Genomic DNA, 20,115 nt, shown 5'->3' with positions numbered 1-20,115 from the left:
GAAATTAAATATAAATCTGTTTATAACAGTGAAATACAAATTTAATTTACTTCAGTCATTAACATTAGTGAGACTGATTTATCTTTGCATACAACAGGAATATTAAATTCCTTTACAAGGAAGATATTTAAGGAAATCATACTTCTACACTACACTAAGTAATTTTAACTCAAATCAAGTTTGATAATTGCTCTTTGATTTATTTTTAGTTTGTCACCACACAGAAGAGCAAATACATTAACAATTGCACATTAATAATGGATGCTATCAACTAGTTTTAAAAAATAATTTTTAGGACTATGTTTTGAACAATGCATGCACTAACTGTTGAGTAACTGTTGTTACTGCTTAAAAAATAAAATATGATCCAAAATTTCCTGCAACTACTTGGTATGACTGTGTTATGTGCTTTATTTTGGAAGAAAATTTGTACATACTTTATTCCAGTTTTATGCTCTATTTCACTTAGTGCTGAGAGTCTCCATAACACTTGATGTATTCCAGTGTTTTCACCAACATCCTCCCACTTATGTGTTGGCGAAACATTTTGCTTGTTTTACATCTATTGAGTGTTTCACTGTTGACAAACACACACTGCAGGAAAGCCAGATGCAGATCTTAACTTTAGGAAGGTCAACACAGAAACTAGTGTAAAGTGAATTAAGAAAATTTATGCAATTTGTCCAGATCTTCAAAAAAGTGTGCATCATTATAAAGCATGAAAGAAAAAAGGAAATTATAGAGTAAAGGCTGCTGTGCTATCACTAGTGCCATTGTAACTCTTGCACTATTCATTACTGCCCAGCATCAGTAATAGTCGAAAGTAAGTTTCCATTGTTCTTTCCAACTTTGTGATTAATAGTTTGCTCTATTCCCCTAAATTTTAAATTCTGACACCATTTACACTGAAAGATAATTGCACCAGTGGGCTGGAAGTAGATTTTTTTTAAAATTGGTACAACGATTGTTAAGGATTGTTACCTGCCTATCTTCTTTTCCACCTATCCGCTCCACCCTCCTCCCTGACCTATCATCTTCATCCCCTCCCCCACTCACCTATTGTACTCTATGCTACTTTCTCCCCACCCCCCACCCTCCTCTCATTTATCTCTCCACCCTTCAGGCACTCTGTCTGTATTCCTGATGAAGGGCTTTTGCCCGAAACGTCGATTTTACTGCTCCTCGGATGCTGCCTGAACTGCTGTGCTTTTCCAGCACCACTAATCCAGACAACAATTGTTAACCCAATTTGGATACATCACATACTTATTTTATTCCTTAAAATAAAATGACAAGGGTGTAATAACAACCTTATTGCTCACTGTTTTCTTTTCTCATACCCAAAAATAAAGTTTTATTTATATAGTACCTTTCATGACTCAAGACTTTGCAAAGTGCACTACAGTCAACAAAAAGTATGTTTTAAATGTAAGAAATACAGTAGCCAATTTGCACACAGTAAAGTATTTAAAAAAGGTGTTTTCATATATTTTAATGACTGGGGTTGAGAGATAAAACTTGGCCACAACACTGCGAAAAGTGTTCTTATCTTAAAAAAAATATTGCCCAAGAATTGACTTGCGAAAGTCAGTCGGATTGGTTTAACACCTCACCAAATGATGAAACTTCTGATAGTGCAGCACATCCTCATATTACTGCACCGAAATATCAATCTAGATTATGTGCCCACGACTCTGTAGTAGATTCTTCTGCCACCTGTTCTCTTTAGAGAGCAGTGTAATGTAACCAAAATAGCTTGGTCTCTTTCAAGAAGTCAGCATTTCTGCGTAGTAATTTCTGTTTCCCTGTGCCCCAATACTTACCAAGGAGTTTCAAAACATTCTTTCACAGAATGTGAGCAATACTGGCTAGGCCAGCATTTGTTAATCATCTCCAAGTTCCTTAAGAAATGGTGGTGAGCTGCCTTCTTGAGTTGCTGAACTCCACGGGGTTTTGCTATGTTCACAATGCTGTCAGGAAGGGAATCCCAGGATTTTGATACAGTGAAGGAATTGTGATATAGTTCCAAGTGAGGATGGTGCATGGTTGGGGAGAACTAACAAGTAGTGTTTCCATACATTAGTTGCCATTATCCTTCTAGGTAGTAGGAACTGCAGGTTCAGAAGGCGCTGACAAAAAGGCATCAGTGCATCTTATATATGATACATACAAATGCTACAGTGAGTGTATGGTGGGAGTGAACGTCTAAGGTGTTGCAATTTAGTAGGCTGTTTTCTCTTGGAAAATGTTGATTTTTCTGAGTGACATTGGAGCTGCATTCAATTAAAAAAAAGGGTTTTATATTCAATGGTGGGATGTTGACATCGCTGGCTGCCCAGCATTTATTGCCTGTCCCTAGCTGCCTTTGAACAGAGTGCTTGTTTGGTCATTTCAGAGGGCAACTGAGAATCATATTTCTGTGGCTCTGGAGTCATATGCAGGCCAGACCAGGTGAGGATAGCACATTTCCTTCCCTGAAGGATATTAACGAACCAGATTGATTTTTCTGACAATCAGCAATGGTTTCATGGTCAGTGATGCTTAATTCCAAACTTTTTTTTATTGAATTCAAATTCCACCATCTGATTTGAACCTGGGTTCCCAGATTATTAGCCGAGTTACTAGATTAATAATCTAGCGATAATACAATCACTTCCCCCAGTATTCCAATACACTCCTGACTTGTGCCTTGCAGATGGTGGGCAGGCATTGAGAGGGCAGCAAAGGAGGTATACACTGCAGAGTTCCAAGTTATAATTTTTCTTTCCTTATTTTGAACTGCACTCTCTTCTGGTTTCATAACCTTTCCAACTATTAACTCAAGGATGAACCAGATCTTGGTGATATGAAACAGCTTCACTTCCTTTAATTTGTGTAACACTGCTCACCTCATTTAGCCACCACCTCACCTCATTTAGCTCAACACTAATAACTTAATATGATGGTCGCCTATTGAATTTGTTTCTAAAATGCACTCTTTGCTGGATTCCCACTATCATTCTCCATTTATGATAGAAAACTGGATAAAGAGCCTTCAGGGAGCTAGTCTTGAATTCCTCCTGGAGCTTCTTCAAGTGTATTGTTGTTAGTGACTTGACAGTCACTCACCCACTTCCCTTCTTAGGCACAAAGCATATGCAATCCATGACAGAAATGGGAAGAAGGGGCAGAAAACATCTTAACATGAGAAGTTATATATTCAAAAACATAAGTAAAATGATCCACCAACATTCAGTTTGGCACGAGAAGTAATAAATGTCTAACACTTCAAATGTAATTTTCAATAATGTACAAGCTTGTCAATATTTTTAGATTGCATACTCAAATCCTATACTCTGGCTATGGTAGTTTGTTTTTCCACATGAATTTCTTAAGTAACTAGTGTAAGTCTAATGTTGCAAACCTTGCGTTCCTTCAACATACAAGGACAAATTTAGGACTTCAAATAAAACCCATCCTTTGGAATTACAGGAAATAAGCTGACAAATACTTCAAGAGGAAAAGACAACATCAGTACTGAAATGCAGGCCAAAGTATCAACATGCAACCCTGCAGGAATGTGCTGTCAAAACAGGTCAGCATAAACCAATGGACTCAAGTCAATTTAATCCAAGTGAGGTGTAGTGTGAATTATGGTCACTGATCTGACCTAAAAGCACGTATTGAGAAAAACTCCTGAAAAGCCGAATTTGCAATTTTAAAAATACATGTTCATTTCAAAACATAAAAATCATAGAAATAGTGAAACTGCATTTAATGCATATAATCATTTAATTTAGTAAAGAATTGCATCCAATACCATGCCCCAAAGGTTCAAATCTGCTACTCAGCATGCAAACTGATAGAAAACTTCGAACTAATTTATTACTGTCAAATATTCAATGTTGCTTCAGCATCATAGAGGGTCAGATAAAATTTAAATGAATTCTGAGTGATTCAGAATTCTCTGGATCTAAAGAAAAAGTGCAGTTACAGAAACCTGGTTTAACAACTTGGAAATTATAAATTTTAAAATGCTGAACTTTACCTTACCAACCAACGGTGTAATCCAACATCAAACTCCCTAGAGTAGAGGGAAATAAGAGTTTTAATTAAAACAAAGTGTAGACTAGGGCATGAGTTTCAAGTGTCTAACTGTAAACAGTAAAATGGCTAATCACAATTAATTATAAACATGGGAATATTTTTTCATAAATTCAAATGCTATTTATCCTGCTGTTTATGCACTGAAATAATTAAAATATCATAATTCGTGATACTAAATATGACTATTTTTCAAAATGAGTCAATTAAGATGTTGACATTATTGATTGTTGGAATTAAATCAAATTAGACAAATATTATTTAAAACAACCCACAAGTTGTACTTTTTGAACAATGTCTTCACTACCAGCAATTTAAAAAAAAAATTTAATCCAAGCACAGGTATACATTCACTAAATAATTTCCCCTTCACACAAAATTCCCAACCCACAGAATACAACTAAATGAAAATTTCAAGTTTAATGCTTTTTACATTCACAGCAAAATGTGAATTAATTCTTTGAAAAAAAAGACATTTTGTGACAGTGTGTGTAAATATGTTCAACATAGTAAAGTTCTTGTAACCTAGCACAAACACTGTGCGTTAGATTTAACAGTCATAGCTGAAGATTAAGACCTATCATGACACAGCCATTGCAGGTCTTCCAACACAATTAAATGCCAAAAAAGAAACAATGAATTGTGGATGCTGGAAATCAGAAAAAGAAACAAATTGCTGGAAATGCTCAGCAGGTCTGGCAACATCAGTGGACAGAAAGAAAAATTAACATTTCAGGTCTATAACACTCCTTCCGAACAATTAAAAGCCAAATCATCATCTACCAATGTTACCAATCAATCTCAAATATGATATACTCAGTAGAAATTCATAATCCAGACTCTCAGATGGAGAAAGGAATTATTTTTATTTATTTACATTGCTGGCTGGGCCAACATTTATTAGCCACCATCAGTTGCCCTTGAGAAGGTGTGGTGAGCTGCAGTCCATTTGGTATAGACACTCCACAATGTCATTGGAGAGGGATTTAAAGGATTTTGATCCGCAACAAGTGAGAATGGTGAATGGCTTGGAGGAAACTGGCACATGGTAGTGTTTTCATGTATTTGCTGCCCTTATCCTTAGAGATGAAAGATGCTGTATAAGGAGACTTGCTGAATGACTGCAGTACAGTGTAGATTTTTAAAAAATTTCTTACAGTAGGGAAACAGGCCCTTCAGTCCAACAAGTCCACACTGACCCTCCGAAGAGTAACCCACCCAGACCCATTCCCCCCACCACTCCCTCAAAGACTAATACACCTAACACTATGGACAAATTAGCTTGACCAATTCACCTAACCGGCACATCTTTGGATTGTGGGAAGAAACCGGAGCACCCGCACAGACACTGGGAGAATGTGCAAACTCCACACTGACAATCGCTCGAGGCGGGAATTGTACATGGGTCCCTGGCACTGAGAGGCAGCAGTGCTAACCACTGAACCACTGTGCCACTCAGACATGGTTGTGGAAGGAATGAATGGTTATGGAGGAAGTAAATGTTTATGGAAGTGGTGCCAATCAAGTGAACTGCTTTGTCCGAAGGTAGCAAACTGCTCGAGTATTGTTGACCTCTTATTTTCTCTTGTAGCTACAGTATTTATATGGCTAATTCACTTCAGCTTCTGGTTGGTAGTACCCTGAGGTTGATGACAGTAGGGATTCGGTAACAGTACTACCATTGAATGCTAAAGGCCAATGGTTAGATTTTCTCTTGCTGGAGATGGTCATTCATGCCACCCAAGTGTCAGGCAATGTACTTGCCACTTGTCACCGCAAGACTGGATATTATCCAGATCATGCTGCATTTGGGACATGGACTGCTTCATTATCTGAGGAGTTGCGAATGGTGCTGAACATTGTGCAATCACTGGCAAACATGCACATTTCTGAGCTTATAATAGAGGGAAGGTCATTGATGAAGCAGTTGAAGATGGTAGGAACAAGGAGACCACCAAAGGAATTCTTGCAAAGATGTCCTGGAGCTGAGATGACTGACGTCCAACAACCACAACCATCTTCCTTTATGCTAGATATGGCTCCCACTACAAGCGAGCTTTCCAGTGATTCATATTGACTCTAGTTTTGACAGGACTCCTTGACACCACATCCAGTCAACTGCAGCCTTAATGCCAGAGCAGATCACACTGAAGCATCTCTGTAACATAGTTTAATCTCTCCCCCAACTTTGCATAATCTGCAAACTTGGAGATATTACATTTAGCTTGATTATCTAAATGATGGATGCAGAAGTGGTTTATCAGGAACTACAGACTACATAAATAGTTGGCTTCATAAAAGCCAACTATTCAGTTGGTTTACACATGACATTTAAAAAATTGCAAACTACAAGCTTAATTGAAAATAATTGCAATAGTGAAAATAATATAATTTGGATTCAGTGTTTCACCAAATACTTAAATAAGCTATAAAGGCAAGTAAATGCTGGGTGATAGAAAAGGCATTGTACTACTGTTTGCAATCAAACAGGACAGTTTGAGATATTGATCTTCCACATCCTGAGTTTTTAATCTTGCTAGCACAGAGCAGCACTTTGCAGTCAAGGAACCAGTTGCCTATTCACCCTCTCCATTGACAGTCAAAGCTAATGATGCGAGTTGGTACACAAATGCAAAGCCGACAGGAAAGGACAGGAGTTTCAATAACAAGATCAAAGGAGTCCACAGGCCACCTAACAACTAACAGCGCTGTCTCGTTTCTTTATAAACAACCAGAGAATTTAATGCATGTTTAACTCTTTCATATTAGTAGACATTTCCCTAAATAGCTGAAATGAAAAAAATAAATTCAATAGACCCCTGTAACTAAACTGAAATATTTATCTTCAAACTAAAGTACTATGCTAAACATTTCATAAGACATGAGTAGTCTATGTAATTCAAACTGCAGCAGTAGAACAAATGCAGCAACACAATTCTGATAGCCAAATCAAGAATAAACCTGAAACAATCTATATAAATACCCTCCAAGTTAGCTGCATCCTTTCTCTATCCAGGATCACCACACCTCAATCCTATGCCCATCTTATCCAAGTACCCCCCAAGACCAACAGTTGCTTTCCTGTTCAAGAAATGGAAGATATTATTGCCTCTTAAATATGATCCTCCTTCTCTCATCATTCTCTTCTAATGAGACTTCTCTTCCTTTGATGCCAAAAGTGCTCTTTCCTGCTGCACCATTCCTTGGAATTCCTTCCCATTTCTGTCATTAACATACTTTTCCTCACCAATGTTATCCAGGAGAAGGTTCATGTACATCCAATGATGATCGGTCTTTTTTTTTCTCCACTTTCTTCCCCAGCTGATGCCATAGTCTCCAACAGCCTACATGACATTAAGAATTAAATGAGCAAAAGCTCTTTAATGTTGGCAAATTACATCTTCTCTGGCTTCTGCAAACATCAACATATCTCTGATCAATTGATTGACTGATTGTTGTCCTATGTACTGAGATAGCGAAAAGTGTTATTTTGTATGCCATATAGGCAGATCATACCATACAAAGCGCACCAGGGTAGCAGAACAGAAAGCAGAATACAGTGTTATAGTCGCAGAGAAGGTGCAGAGAGAGAGATCAGAATTCAAAAGTCTGATAACAGCAGAGAAGAAGCTGTTCTTGAATCTATTTGTACACGTATGCAAACTTCTGTATCTTCTAGCTGACGGAAGAGGGAGGAAAAAAAAAGTATAAGTGGAGTGGGAGGAGTTTTGATTATGTTGGTTACTTTCCCGAGACAGCACAAAGTACAGATGCAAGCAAATGGATGGAAGGCTGGTTTGCATGATGGACTGGTCTGTGTTCACGACTCTGTAGTTTCTTTCGGTCTTGGGAAGATCAGTTGCCATACCACACTGTGATGTATTCATATAGGTGGCTTTCTATGGTGCATCTATAAAATTGGTAAGAGTCCTTGTAGACATTTCAAACTTCCTTAACCTCCTGAGGAAGTAGAGACATTGACGTGTTTTCTTGATCGTCACATCGATTTGGGTGGACCAGAACAGATTGTTGGTGATCATCTGTATGTTTTCCCGACTGACACCAAGGTCACAGCTGGTACAACAAACCTTAGAAAGTTGATGCTAAACTTACAGTTCTTCCCTCGTACCTGATCTGTCACCAAGACACTCTTTGATTACTATATCATCCACCAATATGTCTGTCTTGCCTTTTAGTACATCATGACTTTACCTATCTATCATTGCTGACTTTCTACTGCTGAATAGCAAATCAACTGTAATGCTACAAAACATTTTCTCATGCAAACTACGATCTATTTTGCCACATCTCTGTTCATCAGACTCCTATTTCAGTCTTGCACTCCCTATTTTATGGATTCCAAATATATTTTATATAAAGTACTTTTCAGTCATTCACTACCATCTTACTTTTTCACTGCTCTCTGTACTACAACTTGTAGCACTCTCTCAGCTACCTTATCATGGGTGTGAGATTTGTTCCTGAACATGTATACATGCTTTCAAAAAAATCTTTCCACCACATTATTGATTTAGTGCAGACCATGTTCTCTATCCCTCTGAATTTCTGCATTATTTAAATACCTTAAAGAGACTCCTTTGTACTTGTGAGCATGGGAGAAATGTTTGTGATTGTAGTCATTAGACTTCTTCTGATGAACAGATTCCACTGTTTCAAGCTGTAAATACGGTCTTAAAATAATTTTCATAAGAAATTTCTGATAAGTCATCATATTGTGGGTACTAATCCAACACACTGCCATTCTTAAAATAGAGGATCTTTTTCTTTGAATTACGAGGTTTTTATTGTCACAGTGCCATTTTTTCATTGTCTTCAAATGACATTTGGCAACAATGGAGTGAGTGTTATGGGTTTCTTGGCAAGACTAGCACTTTCAGGATTGAAGAAGGGAAAAAGCATAGAAAAATTAATAATTTACAGAACTATATTTGATTTTCTCAGTACAGCTTTGTTTATTTTACCACTCTGAAATAAATACTTAACTCAGTGTTCCATATCAATATCACAGAGTAGAAAATACATGCAATTCAATATCTATTTGTCCTACGAAAATATGTAAAATCTTTCAGCCAATTTCCAAGATGGAGTTGAACAACTATAATGATTTCTGCCTTTTCTCATTGGCAAATCCATTAAAAACTAAGTTGAACAAATTGGATCTTTATTGTTATGTAAGCACTGGTAACACATTAGAGGGAATATAATGATTTCTGAAAGCAACCAATTTACAGTGAAGTATTTCGTATTCATAAAGATGCAACACAAACATGTTGTTGAACAAATATGGAATAAAATTAAACCAAGTGTAACACATTTCTATTTTAATTTACTGACATCACACTCAGTGACTACACGGATCAAGATGCCAGTTTTGATCTAAGTGTATGAACACCGTTTCCACAAGCCTGTCAGTTTGCTTGTTCAGTACGGAGTCCAGTGGCAATCAAGAAATTAATGACAATATATGGATTGATGGTTAACAATCAGCTTGAAAAACTCCATATTCATTTTAGAACTACAATGTTAAAGTTTAGATTGTGGTCACACATTTTCAGTACCCCAAGTTCTCCCAATACCTGCTACTTGTTGAATACTCAGACCCAAGTGGAGGGTGTTGCTGGATGAGCTAACATTTATTGCCCATCACTAGTTATCCATGAGAAAGTGGTGGTGTGCCTCCTTCTTGAAGGCTCCCTCTTTTAAGATTTTGTTGTGGCTTGATGCAGAGTGCTTTTCTAGATCAGTTCAAAGTGACCACATCGCTTTGGGTCTGGATTTGTATATAAGACAGATCAGATAGGGATTGGGAGATCTCTTTTGCTAAAGGATATTAATGAATTAGGTGAGCTTTCACCCAACCAACAGTGGTTTAATGCTTCTAATTTAGTTTTTTAACTGCTGAGGTGGGATTTGAACCCAACTCCCTAGAGCATTAGCCTGGGCCTTTGACTTATAGATCCAGTGACATGATCATTACACCACTGCCTCCTCCTAGTTGGAACAAGCTAAAAAAAAGTAAAATATCTGAGTTTCTTACAGTTGCATTCCATTTCTGTTGGAATAAAGCAGGATTACTTCATTTTCATTTCAAAAAGTCACACTGTGTAATTCTGAAAGAGCAGTATTTGATTTTGTTTTAGTTCTATTTGTTCTTTGATGTTACACAGTTAAGATGACAAGCTGGTAGGCAGAGCAGCTAAAAAATGATGAGAGAGGGTGGTGGCTGCATAGCTTATCATCTTCCCGCCACCATTTCATTCAACCAATGATGCGGAAAGCACAAGATGACCCTCCTGCCAGGAAATCAACTGAGCCAGTTAAGGGTCTCTTCCCATGAACAGAGGCAGTTTAGCACTGATTGGGTCCTCCGCTATCTGAGAAAGCACATGCACAGCCTGGTTAATCTGCTGGCATCTCAGCAGGCTTGTGGGGAGGTGGGTGAGTGCAACTTACATACTTTGCATAAAGGTGGGTTCCCAGCAGTAACATCCATCCACTCTTGGGGCCAATCCTTCCAGGTTCAGTCCCCAGTAACCACCACGTTCAGTGGCACTGATGAATTTCTGGCCCTTTAATCTAACAACAGCGTTTCAGGGGAAATACCTTTAAATAGACAGCAATCCCAAAAATATCCAATTAGTTAACTGATCCCTAAAAATGAGGCTATTGGTCCAGGAAATACTTAAAATGGGTGGTCTCTGGCTTTCTAGCTTATTATCAAGAATAAATCAGCCAGATATGAAACTTGTCCACACGTGAGCACAAATGTGGACGAGTGCTCTTTGTAAACTAAGAGATAGCTCAAGCTATGTGTAATCCAAATTTAAGCAGAATGTGTGAAATATGTAACCTAAAAAGAACATTAAGAATGTATAAGCCGAATAAAACAATCCAATTGCCTTCTCATCACTTTCCTTAATCCTTTCTTTCCAGGGACACACCTTTTCAGAAATAACCTTTTCTTTCCAGTGGTTTCCTAAACCCTGCTTTAAATTTTCCTTTTAATTTCTATGCATGTTTAAAATGATGAAACTATCTAGTAAATTGCTGTAAATGTTCTTCCCAGGTGGGCTGAATACAATATGCCTCAGTGATTTGATTGGTTAATTGCTGGAACATGTGAGCATACTAAATAGAACTAGAAATCGACCATTTGGTCCCTTAAGCCTGCTCTACCATTCAAAAAGATCATGATTGATTTTTTTTGGTTTGAATTCCACAATCCCATCTATCCCAATAGGCTTTGGATCCCCCGTGACACAAAGCTGGTCCTTTTCTCAAAGCTGTTCCTTTTTCTCAAAGGTACTGCATCCTTGGTTTTTTTTCCAGTGGGACTGTAAAACAGCCTAAGCTCCAAAATGGCTGAGTTGGTGCAGAGATGAATGGTTTATTGGGGCTCTTTTTGTTTACCCCCTAAACAGATGATACCTCAAGCCTAAGCCTTTCATGTCTTAACGAAACAATATAGTAAAGGGGGTGTGGCCAGCTCTTTAGTTCAGTTCAGAACTTCAGTTTAGTTACGGCAGGGGTTGTGTGAAACATGCTGCTGGACTACTCTCTCTCCTTGCAAACTGTAAGCCTGTGCCATTTTTTACTGTTTGTGCTAAGGGATGTGTGTGTTTTTGGAACAACATCATTAAGTCAGGTTTGGACAGGATAAGTTATCGGGTATTCTAATTTTCTGCTCTTTGTGTTTCATTCTGGAATTTTATAAATAAATTTTGTTTTTTAAAACTTGGCCGTCGACCCAGCTAATTTACAATGGGAATATCCACTATACATCTAGCTAAACAAATAGCAAAATTACAGTCTTGGCTACCTGTTTAAAATTGTTTTGAGGTCTGGCCTAGTCCAAAACACCTGATTAACAAGAATTTATCCAGAACTGTCTTGAAAATATTCAGTGACCCAGCCTCCATCACTTTCGAAGGCAAAGTGTTCGAAAATTACACAAGCCTCAGGGGGAACAATTCCTTCTCTTGTCTGTCCTAAAAGAACCACTACTAACTTTAAAGTAGTGCACTCTAGATCATGACTCAACTAAGACGAATCATCCTTTCCATGTCCATCTTGTCAAAACTATTTAGGATCTTATACACTCAATGAAATTATCCCTCACTCTCTGAAATTCCAGTGAAACCAAGCCCAGCCTATCTTCATAAGACAACCTACTCATTCTAGGTATCAATCTCCTCCAAACCATCTAAAATGCATTTACGTCCTTTCTTAAATAGGGAAACAAAAACTGCACAGTGTATTTGAGATGTGGTGTCACCAATGCCCTGTATGATTGACACGAAACATCCTTACTCTTATAGTTAATTTCAATTATTCTGATATTTTTGTTTCACTTCCTACTTAGTTCAAGTAATCACACTCAGGTATTGACTCTGAATTAATTCCTGAGTTGGCTATTCACATTACACTTAATTTGGGATCTGTTTATTGCACGTCTCATGATCATACAGTCATATAGATGTACAGCACACAGACAGATCCTTCTGTCCAACTTGACCATGCTAACCAAATATCCTACATAAATGTAGTCCCATTTACCAGCATTTGACTCTTATCCCGCCAAACCCTTCCTATTCATGCTCCTTAGGTCTCTTTTAAACCTTTCCCCTCACCGAAAACCTATGCCCTCTAGTTTTGGACTCCCCCACTCTGGGGAAAAGACCTTAAAGTATTTACCCTATCCACACCCATCATGATATTATAAACCTCTGTAAGATCACCCCTCAGCTCTAGGGAAAATAGCCACAGCCTACTCAGCCTCTCCCTATAGCTCAGATCCCTCCATCCTTGGAAGTCTTTTCTGAATTCTTTCATGTTTCCCAACATCCTTCCTGTAGCAGGGAGACCAGAATTGCATGCAATATTCCAAAAGTGGCCTAACTAATGTCCTGTACAGCCATAACATGACTTCTCAACTCCTATACTCAACGCACTGACTAATAAAGGAAAGCATTCCAAACGCCTTCTTCACTATCCTATCTACCTGTGATTCCACTTTCAAAGAGCTATGAACCTGCACTCCAAGGTCTCTTTGTTCAGCAACACTCTCCAGGACCTTACCATTAAGAGTACAAGTCCTGCCCTAATTTGTCTTTCCAAAATGCAGCACCTCACATTTATCTGAATTAATTAAACTCCACCTGCCACTCCGTGGCCCACTGCCCCATCAGATCAAAATTCTGTTGTACTCCGAAGCAACCTTCTTCGATGTCCACTACAACTCCTCTTATATTCACATCAAAATCATTTATATAAATGACTAAAAGCAATTGACTCAGCACCAAACCTCAGTAAGGAAACACCTCTCATTTTAATTAAGTATTCAGAAACTATTGTGGTCTGATTCTCTATTAATATTCGATGAACAATTTTCCTGACTGCTAGGAATCATTTCTTTTCTCTCCCATTTAAAGTGAACATATTCAACCACTGCTACAGGTTTAATGTCCATTTTCTTTCCTGATGCCCCCTTTTCTGAAGATTCCTTTGACTTTTCTGCTACCATAACTGGGCGCCCACTTAACTTCAAGCACTTTGGTTTTACTACAATAGAGGCATGTTATTTTCACTACGTTTCTTTAGTTTTTGGTTCTAGCTCTTCTCCTTTAATACTCTGGCATCTTCCTATTTGGTCTCTAGGACTAGTACTTCTTCCACCTTCAGATATTCTATTCCTCTAATTTCCATATCGATACAAAAATAACCATCTTTCCACATGTAACCGTGTGTCTTAGATTTCATGCCAGAACTGTTGCTTCTCAGCATTTTGATACTTGAGCTCATCTACATGCATTTTTAGGATTTCAAGAATGCTATTGATGAATTCTTCCATAATCATAATTTCCCTTAGATTTTTAAAACACCTCTCTAGCTTGAGTAACTGAAACCAGTGATCCTACAACATTTTCTTTTCTCTTGTAAGCTCTTCAAATTTCTGACTGTATATTTTTTCTTGTCATTCTAAATGCTAATTGTTAAACTATGGGGACAAGTTCATAGTATTGCTTTTTTCCAGTTTCACAATCTGCTGATTGTTCTTACATATATGGTCACAGCTGTGGAAGTCAAAGCACTCTTTAACATTGAGGTCCAAACATCTGTCCAACTACCTTTTCAAATGAGGTGTAATATCTTTAGACTCCAGTCTCAGTAAATTTAGATTTAAAATCTAAAACAGATTTTTAGTTAAATCAAATCCCTCACTGGAATCAGAATCATCCTCTCAAATACAACCTTTACTTTACTTCTTTAAGCTATTGTCTGGCCAATTCCTGTTGGCTAGTTGCCTGATCTCTTTTAAGTTCATGCTTTAATTCCATCTCTTTTTCTATTGGTGTTTTTTCCTTCCTCCCTATTCATTTCAATCGTTCTTATTTCCTAGTCTTACTTCCTTTCCATTCCTATTTTCATCTCCTTTTTCTCTTTTTTTTCTTCATTTCTAACCATATCTTAGCCAACTGTAGCTTTGGCATCTCAATTTCAGGTTTCCACTTTTCTAATTCTAAATGTTGGATAATCACTTAAAGCATATGCTCCTTATGAAGTTGTGCTTTTACTTAACTTTCAATTTATCTTTTAATTCTCTTAGCCTAGCCGTTTGCAAAGATTTCAAATGATTCAATGTAATGTCATCCATTCACAGAAAACTCTTAGCAATACTCAAAGCCATCGTTAAATCTAATCTTCACAGCAATACTCCTGCATTTTCTTCAGAGCCTCCATTCACCCCGTTTCTTTAAAAGTGACATAGAATTCCTCTTAAGTTCAATGAGCTCAAATCTAGCGAAAGTCTAATTGTTATGATCCCAGCTGATGTTAGTACTGGACATGTCAGATCCCAGAATGAAAACTGGCTCGACAGTCTTCTTATGCACTAACAAGTTAGCCATTCAATAAAACAAACATATAGGTTTCAGATTTTGACAATGAAACTGAAGTTCATTACACAAACTGAAAAAAAACAAACTAAGCTATCTAAATTTGAAGAAACAGTTTGAAAGATCTTAAGACCCAAAACACATTATAAAATCTCATCTTTTCACAAAACCATTACTTTATAACATTTCAAATCAAGATAAATTATCATTCGGCATCAAACCTTTAGGTTTGACTTAACTGTGACTGCCCAGTTGTACTGTGAACTGTAAAGTAATCTTACATGAATACTTACGAAACTGAAAACTTACCCTTTCACAGTCTTATGATAATCTGGAGATTTCTAACTGAACTGTCTTGGTCTGGAAGTTTTGCAAAGTAAATGTTTACATTAGGTAACTGTTTTCCCTGAACTGTCCTTTACTTTTTCCAAGGAGAAAAACTATACTTGTTTCTGACCCGAATCATGTCTCTTCTAAAATTATTCAATCTGAGTTTTTCTAAGATGAAACCAATCTTTGATTATCTTAAAGCAAAAAACAAGCGAATGCCTTTCAGTGCTTACTGCTTGTAAACCTCACAGTATAAACAAACAATACTCCATTAACACTCCAGGGGGCTTGTAGTTATCAGCTCTCTGACTTTGTTTTTAGACCCCTCACAAAAGTAACCAACATCAATATGCCACCATTTTGATATCTAAACTGTCAAAATTACATTTAATCATATACTTTCTATCACAATGTATAAGTGCACACACACACATGTTTGCAAATATCAAAAGGTGTCATTTCTTATATATCTTACTGTCTGGAATTAATTCAGTGACATACATTCTTAATAAAATATACTGGTTCCCTTGATAATGAATGACTTCACTGTGAAAATGCTCACCACATTAGTAGACTGGGTGTTCTTCTCAATCAGCATAACAGAGACAATGACAACTTGCACTTTGCAAGCAAAGTTCTTTTTCATTCCTGACCTTCAAATTGCTGTTTTGCATTACTTAATTGTTAGTGAGTTTCTATTTCTCTATTGCATATTTAGACCAATATTTGCCTGCATTTGACAATGATTAGATTGTCTCTTTATGTTAGCACATTTCTGTATTCAATGTTTTTTTGACTAGAAGTTTCAAGTTCTGAAGCAAGATTGTCAAAACTTTCAAATTCCTCCTTTTAGTTTATATAGTTTGTTTGTCAGAGAAACTCTGGCTGTAATCAATATGTAAATACAAATTGCATCAAATGCATTTGCAGTATTTCAATTAACATCAAACTGAATGTCTGATCGTTACTCCACTGAAATGGATCTTTTATATATTTAACAGATTACTTGTATACAACTACATCAGGTTCATTCCAAAAAGCAGCTTCTTCAGAACATTGAGAGATCTGGGTTGAGTACCTCTTTTGGGTGCCAACAACAATCCAGATTGAACTTCTGCTTAAACTAATTTGTGCATCATCACAAAAAGAAATCTGCCAGGAATCTCTGCAAGGGGGAACTGTTTTAGAGTGTTTTTTTAAAACTATTTCTGTTCAGGATATTCCTTACTACTTTAAAAAAAGTAACTTGCTGGAGTTTCTTTAACAGCTGAAAAATGTCAAACCACCATATTTGAGTAGTAGATGTTAAATTATTTAAGCTGTTTTGTCAAAAGAAAATTCTCAGTTACACTGTGCTATAATAGCCAGTTCTAGAAAATTAAAAATGATAATCAAGAGCTTTGATTTTATTCTCATGCACCCTGAGTTTCTGCTTCAGGAACACAACATATACCTGAAAAGTTTTCTCTTTGCAAGTGCTTGATGGGCGAATTGTTTACTTAAGTGTTTTCTGTTTTCGTTTTAGATTTTTCACATATGCAACATTTTTAAAAAGTGCCTTAAATTGTTTTAATACAATTACCATGTTTGTAAAAGCACATCATTTACAGACTATATACTAACAATATATAACAAAACTTAGTGCACAGTAGTACTTTAGCTCCTATTCACCTTGCACCAACCCCTCTGCAACATTTAAATATGAATCAGCACGGTTTTTTCCCCTCAAGTTGATCGGTTTATTTTCTAAACAAACTTGGACTCAGATTCTTTTTTAAAACAGTGCAGTAGAAGGCCCATTTGGTGTATTGTGCCTGCATGGGGTCTCTAATTATGTTATCTCAGCATCATTCTCCTATCTTTTCCCTGTAGCCCTGCACATTATTTAAATAAAAACAATTAGCCAATCTCTCTCAGGAAGTTCAATTGAATGCCTCAATTGAACTTCCCTCCAGCACACTTCCAGATACTGCAATCCATATCCTAATTATTCACTATGTACAGAGGAATCTCTATTATCTGAACAAGATGGACGGGCACTGTTACGTTTAGATAATTGATTATTTGGTTAATTGATTCAATGCCTTTCCTCTGGGGCTCAAAGTTTTCTGTGAAGTCTGCTCCCCGTTCACGAGACTAGGCAGCAACACACTGCGCGCAAGCCCCCAACCCCCTCCTCCTCCTCCCCCACATCCCATGCGTTCCCGCCCCTTCCTCATCCCCCGCCCTCGTCCAACCCCGCCTCCGTCCAACACCGCCCCCCCGTCCCCCCATCCCCAATCCCGTCCAATACCGAACCCCGCCAGCCCCCAACCGCCCCCACCTGCCTCCCCCAACCCCGTCCCCTCCGCCTGCCCCCGCCCGCGCCCCACAACCCAGTCCAACAACTCCCGCCACCCCCACGCCAATCAAATCCAACACTGCCCCCGCACCCCCAAACGCTGTCCAACCCCGCCCACACCCCATCCAACACCACCCCCACACATGCCCCCTAATTCCATCCAACATTGCCCCCCTCCCGCCCCCACCCACAACCGCCGTCCTCAACACTGTTCAATACCACGCGCCCCCACCCAGCCCCCAACCCCGTCCAATACCACCCCCAAACCTATCCAACTACTCCCCCCCACCCCTCCCCCCACAACCGCCTGCATCCACCCCCCTTGTCCAGGCCCCAACTCTGTCCAACACCGCCCCACGCCCGCCCCAAACCATCCAACGCCACCCGCTTTCCACGTTCATCCCCACTCGCCCCCACCTGTCCACGTCCACCCATGCATGCCTGCCCGCCTCCCCAAACCTGTCCAACACCGTCCCCCGTCCACCACCTGTGCACCCCCCCGTCCACCCCCAACCCCACTCTGGGGCAGCCGGACTGAACACCAACAAGATTACTGCAGGACATTTTGACAGGTTCCACCTTTGCCCTGTACAGGACAATGTTGGAGAGATTATCTGGGGAAGGGAGGTTCAGGGTACACACATGTGTAGAACTCCAGGGAAAGTGTGGGGAGGGAAAGAGAAGGCGGGAGGTCAGTCATTTGGAGACCGTGCCTGTGCTCCCATCGATGTCCAGGACTGTTCTCAGCAGCATTTCAGTAAGCCAAGTTCACTTTTAATCACTGTAAACAAAAGACATGTTCAGCGTTGGAAACACGTCTTTGATGTAATGTTTCTATAGGGACCTCGAGATCTCCTTTGGATAATCCGATATTCAGATAATTGATATTCCTCTGTAATAAACTTTATTTTCTCACCTCACATTTGCTTCTTTTGCGAAGCACTTCAAAACTGTGCCCAAGCTCTTGATCTGCTAATGAGTGAGAACAATTTCACCTTTTTAGCTAACTCCTCATGGTTTTGAAAACTTCTTTTTAATTTCTTCTCACAAAGGAAAACAGTCCCAACTTCTCCAATCTTTCCTGATAACTGAAATGTCTTATTTCTGGAACCACTCTTACATACCTGTTCTATACTTTAATCAATGTATTCACATTCTCCACTATAGTGTGGGGTCCTGAACTGTGCACAGTACTCCAGCTGAGGCCTAACCAGTGTTGTATGTAAATTAATCATAATCTCCCTGCTTGTATTTTATATGTCCCTACTTATGAAACCAAGAATGCTGCATGCCTTATTAAACTGTCCTGCCACCTTTAGTAACTGACGTACATATACACCAAGGTCTTTCTGCACTTGTATGCCCTTTAGAATAGTATATTTTATTTCACACAGTCTCCCCATGTTCTTTCTGGCAAAATATATCACCTCACAATTTTTCGCACTGAGCTCCATCTGGTACCTTTCTGCTCACCTGACCAATGTGGCAATGCCTTTCGAAGTTCTAGATTGTTCATGATCTATAACTTTCTTCACAAGGCTGTGCTCAATTTTAAACTCTTCTCATAACTGAGTTTCCTCCTCTATCACCACTATCTGAGCAGCCTCTGCCTCAGAGGTCAACACAAATGTAAGGCTTTTAATCAACACCTCAACCGTTTCTCTAGGCTTGTAAAACCCCTTTTTGATCTCTAACCTGCCCCCCACTACTCCTTCCACCATCTTTTACTATTGATGTGCTTACAGAGGATTTCCTTTTATGTTAGCTGTCAGCTTGTGTTTTTAATTTTCTCTTTGCTTCTTATCTGCCTTATGACACCTGTCATAATCACATTTGTTATCTTAATTTCTGTCTCCTTTGTTAATCAGTGAGCTCTGGATTTGTTGTCCTACATTTCCCATTCAAAAAAATATATTTTGACTATGACTAAACAATTTCGTTTTTGAAGGTAGCCCACTATCCAGCTATTATTTACCCACCAACCTTTAGTTCCAGCCTGTCTGGCCCAATTCAGTTCTTGCCCCATTGAAATCTGCTTGCCATGCTTCAATCATTCTTACTCTGGATTGACAAACGTCACTTTCCGCCATCACCCTAAGCCTTATGACAAAATGATCACTGTCCACTAAATCTTCCCTCACTAATACTTGATCTACTTAGGCCACCCAATTCCTAAGAACAAGGTCTTGCAGGGTCTCCTTTATTTTTGAATTGGACACGTTCTACGGTAGAAAATTTTCCTGAATACAATCTATGAATGCTCGTCCCTCACCGCCCTTTAACACGATCACTAACCCCATTCACATACAGGTAATGAAAGTCCCCCTTTACAACCACTCTATGATGTTTTCACCTCTCTGTAATTTCCTTGCAGATTTGTTTCTCTGCCTCCTACCCATTAGCTAAAGGCCTGTATTTTATTCTGAGCATCCTTATCCGTTCATT

At 38.6% G+C, this 20,115-nt stretch overlaps 1 protein-coding gene across 8 annotated transcripts in view; it reads right to left on the bottom strand.

The window, feature by feature from the left end:
* The window catches only part of hhat (hedgehog acyltransferase), a 251,337-nt gene that overhangs the window by 182,392 nt on the left and 48,830 nt on the right, over positions 1-20,115 (bottom strand). For 7 of the 8 annotated variants that reach the window (XM_043695749.2, XM_087991309.1, XM_087991308.1 and 4 more), the window contains one exon: positions 4,028-4,063. In XM_043695749.2, the coding sequence (XP_043551684.1) occupies positions 4,028-4,063 (36 nt within the window). The remainder of the gene's footprint in view (positions 1-4,027; positions 4,064-20,115) is intronic. The other variant, XM_087991310.1, reaches the window with a different exon arrangement.

The sequence above is a fragment of the Chiloscyllium plagiosum genome, unplaced genomic scaffold (genome assembly GCF_037043375.1).
Source record: "Chiloscyllium plagiosum isolate Xiang-an unplaced genomic scaffold, Cpla_swu_hap1 HiC_scaffold_10, whole genome shotgun sequence".
In the NCBI taxonomy this organism is placed as follows: domain Eukaryota; kingdom Metazoa; phylum Chordata; class Chondrichthyes; order Orectolobiformes; family Hemiscylliidae; genus Chiloscyllium; species Chiloscyllium plagiosum.
Note: the sequence above shows the minus strand (reverse complement) of the source record. Positions and strands in the feature narration are given on the sequence as shown.